The sequence below is a fragment of the Watersipora subatra genome, chromosome 8, assembly GCF_963576615.1.
Source record: "Watersipora subatra chromosome 8, tzWatSuba1.1, whole genome shotgun sequence".
NCBI classification, from domain to species: Eukaryota; Metazoa; Bryozoa; class Gymnolaemata; order Cheilostomatida; family Watersiporidae; genus Watersipora; species Watersipora subatra.
The window spans coordinates 47210195-47224959 of NC_088715.1; the positions used below are offsets into that span (position 1 = coordinate 47210195).

General features: G+C 36.7%; 1 protein-coding gene across 3 annotated transcripts in view; it reads left to right on the top strand.

Moving 5' to 3' along the window:
* Positions 1–13259, top strand: part of LOC137401472 (GRB2-associated-binding protein 1-like) — a 54293-nt gene extending 41034 nt beyond the window's left edge. The window contains exons 8-13 of one of the 3 annotated variants that reach the window (XM_068087831.1): positions 1255–1339; positions 1991–2108; positions 3860–4060; positions 5209–5346; positions 10614–10733; positions 11693–13259. In XM_068087831.1, coding sequence (XP_067943932.1) covers positions 1255–1339; positions 1991–2108; positions 3860–4060; positions 5209–5346; positions 10614–10733; positions 11693–11812 — 782 coding nt within the window. In that variant the 3' untranslated portion in view covers positions 11813–13259. Of the gene's footprint in view, positions 1–1254; positions 1340–1990; positions 2109–3859; positions 4061–5208; positions 5347–10613; positions 10734–11674 lie in introns of all 3 variants that reach the window. The other 2 variants (XM_068087829.1, XM_068087830.1) reach the window with 2 other exon arrangements.
* Positions 13260–14765: the final 1506 nt, after the last annotated feature.

Genomic DNA, 14765 nt, shown 5'->3' on the forward strand with positions numbered 1-14765 from the left:
CCTCGGCCGAACTTTTTAGAGCTGAAAGCGACGTCGTTTTGCGTCATTTAGTTTGGTTCGGCGCTCGTTTGACCACCCCTTAAGTCCTCATGCTCCAGCCGCGCGGCTTGTGCTTACAAACAAATGGCTCACTAAGGAAAAAATAACCCTCCAATAAGTCGTCTGTGGTATCTAGCCACCCTTACCAACAAGCCGCATATGCCCACAGACTGTGGCTAACGACTGAGGTTTTGTCGTCCTTGAGCCCTTCGGGAGCGAGATTGTTGAGACGGGCTTCACTATACCCCTGTCCTTTCAAATAAGAAAACAGGCTACATCAGTACATGTGAAAAGAATTTTCTTTTACTTCCAAGTTCGAATTAAAATTCCTGAATCCTTGCATCAAGAACTTACTTGCCATGTCTCAGCTAGATTTTTATTGCGCTGTTAGAGGGCTTCATGTTTATGGAAAGATGCCGGTCAAAAATGAAAAGGTGTTAATAACCTATGACTGTGGTGAGTTGAACATACCTCATCATCTTCATAGATAGAAGTTTCGTTTGGAGTTTAAATTTACTTATAAAAAAATATGAAAAAACACCCAAAAATTTTAATGTCATCAATTCAAACTAAATAAAATCTTCACTGATAATTTGAATAAGATTGCTAGGTTAGTTTGTCCAGTTTGCCTCTGTCTGTCGTTCGACTGAGAGAAAAATCCCATTATGCAATTAAAATTAGAAGAAAAAAAAACATACCGGTGATAATATGATGAAATATAAATTAAACAAATTTTGAGCGATAAATTCTTCTTTAGTCTAAAGTATTCCATAAACATGACCTTGAAAATAAACGAGTAGGCTGCCAAAACCCCCGTACATACAAGTGTGTCATGAATGCGACTCTATGGTTATAGCGCTGGAGCTGAGCAGAGACCGCATTTATCGAGAAGCCGCCCTGAGCCCCACATAAATTTTAAAAGAATGGCCTTAGCCGTGGTCTATGACCTTGAACCAGAAGCCGCGCCCAACGAAAAGCCGCGCTGCTTGAGCATGAGTACTTACGGTACACACAAACTGTTTCCTGTTCAAAATGTAAAATGGTTGATCAGTTGAGAAGCTTCTCAGTCGCTATGGAGATGACCTCTGAGGTGACGGTCACTTGTCGGCAAAGTATTTCTGCACTTTTGTCTAGTTATACTTGATTTTCATAAGAAACTATGTGCTGAATTAATTATTCGAGTCCTGCAAGAACTGGAGATGCTTCTTATTTTAGGAATGGAAGAATTTCCTTCTCATCCAATTTTGCAAGTTTCCAAGTCTTTCCGAACGAGGGAATATACCAAAGACAATGTATTTAGGTAGGTTCTTAGTCTAAACACTTGCTTGAAGCTGGATTTTATGGCTTTGTCATGGCACTCCTCTTCCTTTACTACGCAGAATCGTCGCAGACAATGGAAGAATTTCAAAGGTTTAGAGTTATCTGACTACAAGCATATCTAAAAAACAAGAAGAGAATGTTGAATGAAATGCAATAAATATATTCAGATTGAGTATTGCTCAAAGTTTTAATGTTTGATTATGCTGAATAGGAGGCTTATTTTTCTTTCCGCCGTCGCATCACAGAAAGTGAGATAGAATGGAACTACGATGATCGCTGTCTGATGTCGATATCTGATGTACGTGTAGTACAAGCAAAATATTTGTATGTATCTGTACGTGTGCAGTTAGGTCTGTATATGTACGTGTATGTGTATATATATGTATGTGTACAAGTGTGTATGTATGTGTACAAGCATGTATATGTATGTGTGCATGTATATATATATATATATATATATATATATGTGTCTGTGTGTGCGTGTGTACGAGTATATATGTATGTATGCCCGTATGAATATACGTATATTTGTAATATATAGTTTTGTCCAGTCAATACCAAAACATATTAGATTTGAAAAGGTCCAGGCGTGTTAGATAACAGTTATCACTTTCTCTCCATTGTCCGGCAGCAGTGAAGGGTCATCAAGGTCAAATACCCTACAAGAAATAAAACTACCCTCCAGAATCAACACTCACGATTCTACATCGTCGAGCAGTTCAGAGGAGGAAGATGAGGACGAGACTGGGGTTAGTCGATATTTATGTTTTAGTTTGGTGTGACTCAATAACTACTGAGTTCTGTTGACAAACTGAACCTTTGGCATCGTCTCATAATTGTAGAGAGTTGTTGATGTCCACAACGATGTTACAAGTGTAGCAGTGTTGTGTCTTACTTCATGTAGTCATTCGCTTACCCTAGGAAACGATGTTACAAGTGTAGCAGTGTTGTGTCTTACTTCATGTAGTCATTCGCTTACCCTAGGAAACGATGTTACAAGTGTAGCAGTGTTGTGTCTTACTTCATGTAGTCATTCGCTTACCCTAGGAAACGATGTTACAAGTGTAGCAGTGTTGTGTCTTACTTCATGTAGTCATTCGCTTACCCTAGGAAACGATGTTACAAGTGTAGCAGTGTTGTGTCTTACTTCATGTAGTCATTCGCTTACCCTAGGAAACGATGTTACAAGTGTAGCAGTGTTGTGTCTTACTTCATGTAGTCATTCGCTTACCCTAGGAAACGATGTTACAAGTGTAGCAGTGTTGTGTCTTACTTCATGTAGTCATTCGCTTACCCTAGGAAACGATGTTACAAGTGTAGCAGTGTTGTGTCTTACTTCATGTAGTCATTCGCTTACCCTAGGACACTTATGTCTTCGCCTCATCTAACTTTCGCGTTTTCGCGGAGTCATCCTCTCGCGAAAATCTCATGAGCAAAACTAAACTATCATAACGAACGAGTGAAAATGCAGAATTAAATAGCTTTGTTCATTGATAGTCCAAGAAACAAATGGCAGTAAACGATCAAATTGCATTATTGATCTTGTCCAAACAATTCTATCTGCGGTTCACAATTACAAACTAGTCCCAAATTGAAAATTCTTTACTTACCGGTGAACCAAACCTGAGGAATCTAATTATGTATGTTCTACTGCATTTATTTTCACATCACTATATTTTCGCCCTCATCAGAGCTGCAAAATTAAGTGGCAGCGAAATTTTACTCTGTATGCTACTCATGAAACTAAATACTAGCGAAATATAAGTGTCCTAGGGTATTTACAATCGCCTAAACATACAAATTTACTAACATATAACATAATATCAGCAAATATTTGACTTTACACTCAAGTCATTTTCAGCATAAGTCATTCAAAGTTCTTCAAAACATTAGTTTGTAAATTAAATAATAAACTAGTGTTTTGTGAAACATTGTATGTTAAAAATTATTTGTTATTTCAAAAACAAATATTTGCTCGAATTTTACATTGTTTGTCAAAAAATTTCTATGTTGAGGTGATCGTAAAGTTGAGGCTTGGCTGTATTACTTGCAAAGAATTGACATATTTTTTTGTAGACATGTTGTTGCACCACTTTATGTGCTGTCAAGTTTTAGTGCTGCTCAGAAGTAAGCCGAATGGTCATCCATTTCTTTACTCCTGAAACTAAAAATAATGAGCTCAGCCAATTACATTGCTTAAAATAATGAGTTCAGCCAATTACATTGCTCAAAATAATGAGCTCAGCCAATCACGTTGCTCAAAATAATGAGCTCAGCCAATCGCATTGCTCAAAAAGATGGATTTTCTAATTGAAATGACAGTCAACGGATCTGTTGTGATTATTGCTGTGTTTACAGACATGCAGAAGGATGCATTTTAACAAGATGTGCTAAATCTTGTTGAATGTTACTCATAAAATATACAATAAATTTTTTAAGTAATTATAGTTATCCTTTTAGTTTGTTATGAAATGAGCATTTGATGGGTTTTTTGTCGCAGGATTACGCTGTGCCACCAGCTCCTCGACCTCTCCAGCAGCAGCCTGTGCTGCCTGAGAGATTGCATCATCACAGAACGCTGAGTCACATTCAGGCTGCTGAGCACACAGCGTCTACCGGGACTGTCAGCACTGTACCGTCTCATGTAAAACGGAGTAGTTCTATGTCAAAGGTGCCAGCTCCGCCCAGCGGCATAGCAAAGGTTAGTGTGAATACTAGGTTAGGTGTGGGAAGACGACTCTTTATTACATATAGCATTATTTGTGGACTCCCAAAGGTGGTTTCTGAGTTAAGTTTATCATTTGCAACTCCGTTTAAAATCTTTTATAGAAGTGTTCTATTTAAATAACTAGTAGATTATTGGCTAGGGTAGTTCTGTGTAGATGTAACCGCAAGGGCGTGAATGTGACCAATCAAAATGTGCTACTTGTATGATTATGGCTTTTGATTAGTCAAATGTTGTTAAATCTGTAGCTCATATTCGCTGGCTCACCTTTGATATCCTCTCATTCTGTAGCCGAAGTCAGTTTCATCTAAAAAAAGGTCAAGAAATTCTAGCTTCTGTGTCTCAGTACCTGATTTTTTATCCGTGCTACGATTTATTTTATGAAACTCTTTGAAGTACAACTGGTCATGTCTATAACAAACCTATAAGTTCTGTCTATAGAGTTATCTTCCCTATCTCTATGATAATTCTATAGTTATCGGAAGATAACTCTATGGCTCTGTCTCACTGTACTGATGTGATTCATTTAATGAAGGTATGTGAGTCACAGTCATCGTATGATGATTGTTTCTGTGCCTCTAACAAAAAAGTTGGTGTTGGTTTTCTCTGACAATGCCATGATACATGGCGTAATCCGCAAAGAGTATTTGTACTTTTTGCGACAAAGAGCTTGCATTAGACCAACGTCAATGGTTTATAATATCACGTCGTTTGTTATTCTCATGATGCGTTTGTGATCTTCACGATTGTTTGGAAAATATTTGACTAGGACTTCTTTGTCGCTGTGACAAAAAGTGTCTCATTTAATCATAGTATACGAAATGTAGTAAAAACAGTTTTAAATCATTATACTAAATAACCATTTTCTTATTTAGGAATTCTTAAGCTGTATTTTACAGTAAATGTCACTCTAGCTTGTTAGCTTTTGCTTTGAGTTCTTGATAGCTGTAGGAAATAATACCTTCAAAATTCTGTGTCGCATAATTCAAAATTAAATTTGACTTGTTATTTCAATTTTGAAATAGCTGTCAAAATTTATGCAGCCATTGTCACATTTCAGCTAGTTTGTTTTTTTGCAGTGCCGAGTTGCCTTCTTTTATTTATGCTTATATCTCATTGCATAGATGCCTTCCCTGTCCAGTGCTAGCCCTAAATTTGTGAACAATCAGCATAGCACGTTGCGGTCAGAGAGGAGCTCAACCGTGTGTGCGTCGGACTGGAGAAATAAGCCCATAACTACCAATGCCATGGGCAAACAGCAGGTTAGGGTGGACAAAAGGCTCGCTGGTTGCCTTCGCTTCTGTGGTGGAAGATAACCCCTTAGTTCATTCCAACTTTGCTTTAAATAATCGTTGTACAAACTTGTGGCAAAGAACTTAGTCCGAATCTGATAGATTTGCTGGTGTTGGAGACGCTTGCTGTGCTTTTAGTAGTCACCTGAGTTCTTCACTGATTTTATAATGAACTCTCACTTCTTTCTTCTACGCTCTATGCCCTTTCCATCTACTCCTCCCTCTTTCTCTATCTTTCTTCTACGCTCTATGCCCTTTCCATCTACTCCTCCCTCTTTCTCTATCTTTCTTCTACGCTCTATGCCCTTTCCATCTACTCCTCCCTCTTTCTCTATCTTTTTTCCACGTTTAATGTCCTTTTCATTCTCTTCTCAGTCAGCTATCTATCTGACCTTTCTCTGCCACATCCACTGCCCTTTTTGTCTTTTTTCTGCCCCCCCCCTCTATTTTTCTATCTATTTCTCATTTTGTTAATTTCTAATGTACTTAGATCTTCAACACGTGCCATCCATAGGTGACTATGTTGTACAAGCATCTTGCTAGCTGTCTATTGACTAGCATTCAGCCTGAACGCTGTTGATAATGTTCCGACTAGTGAAGAGGCTTCAGAGAAACGTCTGGAAACAAAATGGACAAAATATGGACTAAGATTATATTCATACACAATGAAAAATCCAGTATTATTTCTCGAAAGGGTAATAATATGAAAGTGGAAAACCTAGTCCAGAGTATTGGCTCAAACTTGTTATCTAAACTAATCCTATACCATTATTTAGTAAATCTCTATACTTTTTTAGTTTATGCGCAAGAAAAAGGAAATATAAAACCACGATTTTAAAGTTTAGTGTAAGTTGAAACATTCCTCCTTTAGATACATGTACATCGAAGTATTTACTAAAATTCAGTAAAGGCCAATCAATAGTTGCTTCCAGAATATTTTCAAAATAGGTCCGTTTTTTCCCTGCATTGCTATCGACTGTTCTTACTTTGTTCTAAAGAAAATGGGTTGCTAAACAGTTTCTTGAAAAAAGGCGGTTGCTGAATGCAAGGTCAAAAGGTCGGTCACAACGTCGCATTTCATTAGCATCTAAATCTTCCACTTTTTATTGAGGGCTCATATAATTTAGGACCATGCCAACAGTGGACACTGAATTAGTAAATCGCATAACTGCCGTTAGTCTGATTTGTGATTTTGTTTATTAACAAAAGATGTATATTAAGGTGCCCTCAGTTACATCAAGATTCATATAATCATGAGCCAATATCTTGGTTTCCGTAATTGAAGGATATTCTTAGTTGGAGTTGTTTTTCCTTCAAATAAATACTTTGTCAGGTATCTTTACAGTCAAAAAAGGTCAGGGACAGCCAAAGTTCATGAGTTCTCGCTCATATTGTTGTGGCTTAAGTTTTGATACCATCAAATATTCATAGTTTTTTCTAGCCTCTGTGCACCAACATCTACATGTCTATCTACTTTAGATGAGGGGAGGCAATTTCTGTAAGTTTTGGGATACTAACTGCACCATGAAATTGTTATTAGTAGTTTCATTAAAGCCTGGTTTACTCTGTATGTCAAAGTTGTCCTCTCGGCAATTATTCATCAACTATGCGCACTGTAAACCGATGATATCACCAAGGCGACGCAGATATGTCGCAAAACATTGCAGTTGTGTAACATGCCCGATATCTCGTTAAGCATCCATTACAGTCTGTGCAAAGTGCACTCTGGCTATGGTGATTGACTTTCACGGATTGGCGTATTCCACTTCATATTAGTTGCTGCGGGTCTAGTATTTTATCATTTCAGCGAGGGCATTGTGTATTGAGAACACTATGTCGTTGACTATTCTCTGGTGTTAACTCGGACAGATTTGTGATCGTGTGAACATTGTTATCATAGAGGATCGCCGATATATTGTGTGACTAACGATGACATACTGCGATATAGTGGGAACCAGCCTTTACAGCACATCACTAACTTTTATAACAGTTGTGGTTTTTTCAACTCGACATGTAGCGCAAAGATTTTCCTCCACGAAGGAGTTTTCTTTCCCTTGTAAGTTTAAAGAATTTGCTAAACATAAAGGTACTCGGCCACTCAATGGTCAATATTTTATCAAAATGTGTTTGATGGCAGAAGCTGTCATCAATCAGATGGTCAGATTTGAAAATAATGTTCTGGGGGTAACTTAAAGTTATCTTCTCTGGAACGACCTTATGGCTTTCATCATCGTTGTTTACGCGTGTCCCTTTTCCATTCACCTGTTTAGGTTGTAAAGGGAGATATCTTGTGGCATGATGTAGTAACCAGCTGTCATTATTCAAATGCACACTTTAATTCACTGTGGCATGAAGGTGATTCAATGCCTTTTGTTCTGATTTTCACTGTCTCATCATAGTCATTCTTTAATTACGATGGGAGAAATATCAATACATAAGAAGCATTCTTACTATGGATGTTTTGGTGATTCCTTTTGCTTCGGGCTAAAAAGCCGGTCACACTCTGACGACAGTGGGTGAATATCCTTCGTTTTTTCGTGACATCATTTTATGGTTGTTGCCATCTTTATAGACAATTTTATCGTTAAAAACACGAAGCTTTTGCAATGAATTTTTGAAAATGATGCTTTTGTTTGCAATTTTTTTATTATAGTATCAAAACAACGCCTAAAAGTACAAGTAAATAAAAGAAAAACGATCGTTTTCTACAAATATGGCGGCTTTTTCATGAACGAGCGCATGTGCAAACGACTTGATGACGTCAAAAAACGATGGATTGAGGGGCCGGCGTGTGTCTTTAAACCTCAACCAATCATTAACCAGAAGAAATCAAATCCGTTCCGCCCACAAATCTAGCCAATCATTAATCAGGAGAAATGAAATCTTTACCTTTACCCTAAACGTATATTATCTTCATTGGAGGACCCCACTTTCCCACTCACTCACATGTTTGCTAGGATGTGATTGGCGATAGTGATCTTGATAGTGCGATAGTGTATACAGTGGTTATCAAATAAACAGCCCGACAACTTTAGGAGTGACATCACTAATAGTGCTGTTTTAAGAGGTTGCCATATCTCTGCCGAAGCAGCAGAAGGTTGCAGGAAGCTAGCACTGGTGCAAACAGAATATTCAAGCTGTTTTCGGTGCTACTGTCACGCAGTTCTGATTATGAAAGCTTGCTTTTTTGATGGCCTCACTTTGGCACTGTTGGCACGGCTGTGAAACTGTCAAACAATCGCCATTAAAATTTGGTCACTCGACAACCGGGTGGTTTACATATCTCCTTGATATCTCTGTACACGCATGTAGTAATGTTCAAAGGCTACCATGCATATATCAGTAATGTTCAACAACTACTATGACTGATCGTAATCGATTAATAGTGACTATGTCAACTGCAGGGAGCAATCACTCGAGACCAAACCAAATTCAAGAAATTCACATTGATCCAGCTATTCTTATCCTATTATCATGCAATTTCATCTGTTGCATTTTAAATCACGATTGACTCAGGCAAGCTTGGGTGTTCGTTGCATCTGGACAAACCAAACTGAGGATAACTGAAATTGTTTGATGGCAAACCATTGGTATTTGATTACTTGGGCTGCTTCTCCCAACTGAAGCTTCAAATGTCGGAAGCTTTGGTTCAACTTCCATATGCCCCTTAGTCTCTCCTGCTTGTAGAAAGAATTTCACTGCGTGAAATAGTTGTAGAATGCTATTCTCGGTGTATGCAAGCAGCTATAACGTAGGCCATGGGAATGGTTGTCTTTGTAACTTCACTTTAAAAGTGATTAACAGTTTTTTTTTGTGTTTTCGGTAATTAGTAACTATACATATCTCAAGGGATTGCCACACAAAAGTTTACTGTGGGCACCAATGTTCAGAGGGTGGCATCCTGATGATGTGTCTGTGGCAATGCAGGAAAAATCACGCGTGTCAATACTTGTCAGTTTTGCTCGATAATGCCAAACTCCCGTTTAATTGGTCAATGGGTTGCACATTGACCAATACAATGATTTCTCAAATTGTTGCACTTTTTTTCAATAATAAAAATTATCAAAATGGCAGTCTTGTTGTTTTTGTAATTGGCCTAAAATGGAAAAATTTGGCTCGTCACTAATAGAATTATCCAATGAGATTCAAGCAATGCAAAAGTGTTTCATATAATTATCAACACTGAGAATTGCCGCTGTCAAAAACGTGTTCCAGACACATCAACATATCTATCGATGCGATGCCAAATATCGATTTGTGTAGCTATCCCTTTGCTAAATGCCTTCTTTAATCGATCGGTTCACACTATCCCAGATTGACTTGAGCAGTGATTGTAACGATGGTGGGAAGAAGTCGTCATGAAGTGGCGATATTGTGAACTATTTATGCTTTATCGTTGTTGCTTGCATTGTAGTTGTCTTTTCATGTTTGTTATGTTTTCCATCTTCAGTCATATATTATGGTATATGTTCAATGTCTTAGCATCTAAAAGCACATTAGGACCTCTGATAAACTATTGTCTTCAAAGGCTTTTATGATTAATAAATAACGTGTATTAAATACTTTAGAGTAGCGAATGTCAACTGAAAAATGTCTAGTCATTTTTAATATTTGAACTCAAAACAGTAGTTGTGACACTATATAGTTGTATTAAATATGTTAGTTCTTTGAATTCCTAAGAATTTGTCTTTATAACCGTTAGCTTATTTATTCTTGTTCAAAAAAGGCATCTCTGGAATTGGCTGTATCCCGCAGATGTTTTCTCCAAATTTTTATTTACACAATCAAAGAATCTTCTAGACATGGATTAATTTTATGAATTAATTATTCAACTATTAAATTAATTATTTTTAATTTCCAACGCTCAAAGACTAAAATTAACAATCTTTGAGAATGAAAAAGATTGTTATTTGTATTATAGTAATTTGTTGCCATGGCGATTTCTACTGCAAATCTAATTGCCAGATCTAGAAAATGCTAAGTGGTTTGAAATGCTTTGAAATTCCACATAATGATGCATTGACTGTCTGTACTGCCCGTTAAACATAGAATGCTTTCTTTGCTTCATTGTTTAATTTTAGTTTTGAGAATTGAGGATTTCCTTTATAAATATACGCTTAATATTAAAAAAAAATTATTATTCTTATTACAATGCAAATATTTAATTGTTAGTTACTAGCAGGTATACTTTAGTGAATTGTTTCAATTTTGTGTAATCCACCACTGCTCTGCTTTAGATGATGCCGAGGCAGAGTCCAAGGTTGATAGAGAGAGACATCCAGTATGTCGAACTCGACAATAGCAGTGAAAGGACTGAGCCAAGTCCCAAGCCTTCTCGGATTTCTTTTAACAATTTGGTACGTCTACTGCCTGGTTATGATTTTCATTTTCCTGACTTTTACATCTTGCTCGACTTCATGTTTTAAATGTTTCCAAAAACAATAGATTTAAAAATTGAATAAGTTGAAGTCTGAGTAATTATTTTGTTGAACTTTGTTATAATTGTCTCCAGGATTGTCATGTGTTTTCTATAGATGCATGTATCCATTCTGTCATGACAAGTACCGCCATGTTGGTCTGCTGTTAGAAACGTTAATGATACGTTAACAGCATGACTTCAATGATGATCAGAGTTGTAATAGATTTTATCAGAAGGTATCGGTGTTTTTATCATTTGTGATTGTTTTTGTTGTTTGAGATGATCTGACTGTTAGCATGTTTCAAGATTAAAATGGATAAAACTTCATCTGTGGTTAAAATGCTCAGAGCAAGTGAAAGTGTGATTACTATGTCTATAGTTGCAAAGAGGTCAACAGAATTGAGACGCGTAACGCTATAGCTTGAATGCAATAGCCGATATCAAGGATAGCCACAAATCATTTCACACTTTTGAGCGTTTTAACCGTGATCAAGTTTTGTCAATTTTAATCCTGAGTCATCCTGACAGTCAGATCGCCTCAAACATAAAAAACAATTGCAAATGATAGAAAACACCGATACTTTGTCATAAAATCTACTAACAATTGTTGCAAGTTCATTTTTAAGAAGTTTCCAAGTCCACTAATAACCAACCATAAACGCGATCCCTTGCAATCGGTATGAGTAATTAGTATATGCATAGTTAATTCGTGAAGTGGCAAGGTGGCCGAGTGGTGTAGTGAATAGACTGTTAGACTGTAAATCGGTGTACCCGAGTTCAATTCCTGTGTGAGGCCACTTTTCCCAATGCCCTCACATGGCTTCAGTTGGATAGACACTGGTCTTGTTATAATAATGATTATAATATATGTTCACATAGATACCAGTTAGTGGGCAGGCCCAAGCCAACTCCCAGGATGTCCTTGAGTACACAGATATTGACCTAGTCAAGACACAGGCACTTAGTGAAACTAGGAAAGAACGGGACTTCCGGAAACACAGTGACAATATTGATTGATAGTCGGTAACCGACTCTATTTAGCAGGTGCTTTCTCATAGCGCTTGACATGTAACTACAGGTGCTATGGTTAGGTATAGAGGGGTTTACGTAATGCCAATAAGCTTTCTTGCTTGATATTGCATATTATTTATCAATATGGTATTTTTTGAGGAACAGTTCCACCCTGTTTTTCATCCCTTTTAAGGTCATGGATGCATTTGGATTCCCTGCGCATATCCCTCCAGAATATCCATAAAAGATTCTGCTATTGAATAGGATAGACAACATGTCTATATAGTCATAGATGTGGAGTTATCCATCACCCACTTTTTTCAATGAATTGCAATGACTCACTCTGACGAGTTCAATAAAAACATTTTTACTTTTAACTGAAAATTTTAGGATGTAAAAAGTTTGTAAACATTAACAACTACATGCGTGTACAGCAGTCTCGGGGCAGCGGTTTGTAGTGATGCATCATTAAAATACAATAATAAAATAAATAAAATCATGTCATAATCCACTGCCAGCTGGATTATCACATATCAACTGGATTATCACATACCAACTGGATTATCACATACCAACACATAGTCCAATTAAGGCAAAGCCTGCCACAATTGTGAAGGATATGCGATTGGAACTCAAATTCATGCACATACCTCGATACTCGTAGGGGATCCAAAAGCAACCTATCAGAAAATATTGGTGGCTTTGTAATATCGCTAGATGACTGCTTCATTAAGTAACAGTTCATAGACACTCACGCTCAGCCACGTAGAAAGGTACGCAAACTAGAATCTCTAACCTATTTAGTATTTGAATTCGGACCTTTATGTCTGCCTACCATATCGTACTGATGTCTTAAAACTGCTATCATTAGGATAAGTGAATTTCAAAATCCTAGTCTATCCATTAGTTTTTCTCAAAAATTTTCTATCCGTTAGTCAAGTATAATTTCTGCCTTGATTAAACTTTCATGATTGCTTGAAAAACTCACAAAATAGAGTTAAGGGTCAGCAGCTGTCAGCATATAATGAACAGGAAGAAATATTATTGGGTATCACTAGTATTCATGTCAATTTATAATTTTTTTATGGCTATCGATGGCATTCACTCCCTGTGTAATTATTGAAGATAAATGTAGATATTATCTCCCCTGACAGTGACACGTGCCATATCTTTAACCTTTGTAGCGTACCATGAGCAATTTATGGTCAGCTTTTGTTCCATTTTATTATTTTGGGCTTCCATTTGATCAAGAACTTGTGCTATTTTATGCATATCGGCATTTGTGGCTACATTTTTGTAATTCGCTTATTTGATGAATTTTACCAGCATTTGTTGTAACTATGTTTTATTTTATATGCATGAAAATCCCTTTCCTGCTACATTTTTGTAGTTTTTTTATGAAGGACATCATGACATACACTCATGCCAAATATAGGATGATTATTTTGCCTTATCGCTTGTTGTTTATTTCTGCGCATTTGTAGCGTCTGGAGCTAAAACTAAATTTAAAAACATGTTTCTGATTCATTGGAGAAATGCCAACTACCTCACGATTCGGTTTCATCGGTCAACTCTGCTATCTTTTACAGAGTTACTCTACATAATTGTATTAAAATCAAAAGCTTAACTAAATTGGAGCCAAGTGTTTTTGTACCCGATTGCTGAAGCATCCTGGCTACTCTAGCCAGCAGCTATGCACTTGGTTTGTGTCATTTGGTAGGCCTATTTATATGGCATGTAAATATAGTATGTATACAGCATGTCAACACAGTACAGCGTGTAAACGTCGCACATTTTATTGAGAGATCTCAGTAGCAATCAACTCAAAATCTTGTTGATAAAATTGTCATTCTTATCCCAACTTTAGCTATACACTTTATTTCATTCCGGCAGCGAGCTACAACTTTATGATATTGCAGAATGGATTTCATTTAGTTGTTTTTAGTTTATCATATCAGAAAATTTGCTGAACTTTTTAGCCGACAAGAAATATGATATCATTCTGGCCAGTTTAAAATGTTACCATTACAATAAATACTCATAAATATTGGCTGAAGAGTGATGCCGGAAATGTGACATACTAGTTCAATTAATGGTTGTCTTCTCATTTGTGAGACAACTCCGAATGAGTTGAAGATCTAGGAAGATAAGTTTGTGACTAATTACATATTTATAGAATGTTTATTTAAGTGTCATACCTGAGAATGTACCCATTATGTAGTGACATTGGCTTAAATTTACAATGAATAATTTATATGTGGGTTAGGTGGATCAGATTAAAAATCAACCCTATTCTTGACAATCAACTCTATTCTTTTATACATACTAGTACCTTGGCAGTCTGATGTGCCATGAGAGATGAATTGTGTAATAACAATCAGGTGTAATAACAATAGATACAATTATTCTTCAATTTTAGTAAGTGCTTGCTTGGTGCAGATGGTAGTGTGCCAGGCAGTTGTGCTAAAAGTTCAGAGTTTGAATCCTGCATGATGGAATATTTTTCCTTACCTACAGCCATACGGTTTGACAGAAGGACTTGGCTCATAATGTCGTAAAGATTTGTTGACATTATAATTGCTTTTAGTAATTACTGCTGAGATTAAATGAGGGTTCCCTTTGTGCAGTTTGAGGCAAAAGAGGAGAAAAATCCATTGAATAATTTTGTTATTGAGACCAAATGTTTATTCTGCACTATGTTGATACCAAAGAGAAAGCTGACGAGTATTTGCATTGCCAGCTTTAGCTATTGCAGCATTTGTTTAACACTCGGGAAAGCTACTCTAGCAAACTCTATTCAGTCTGGTAATATAGGAAATTTAATAAAGCACCCTTCAAATTGTTTGACAATTTAACCAATAGTCAATAGTCATTAGTGAATGAAAAGATTTGTCACAAAGACACCACTTGTAAATAAATAGTTTCACAAAAAACACCCACACCGTTTGTTATGCAGAAA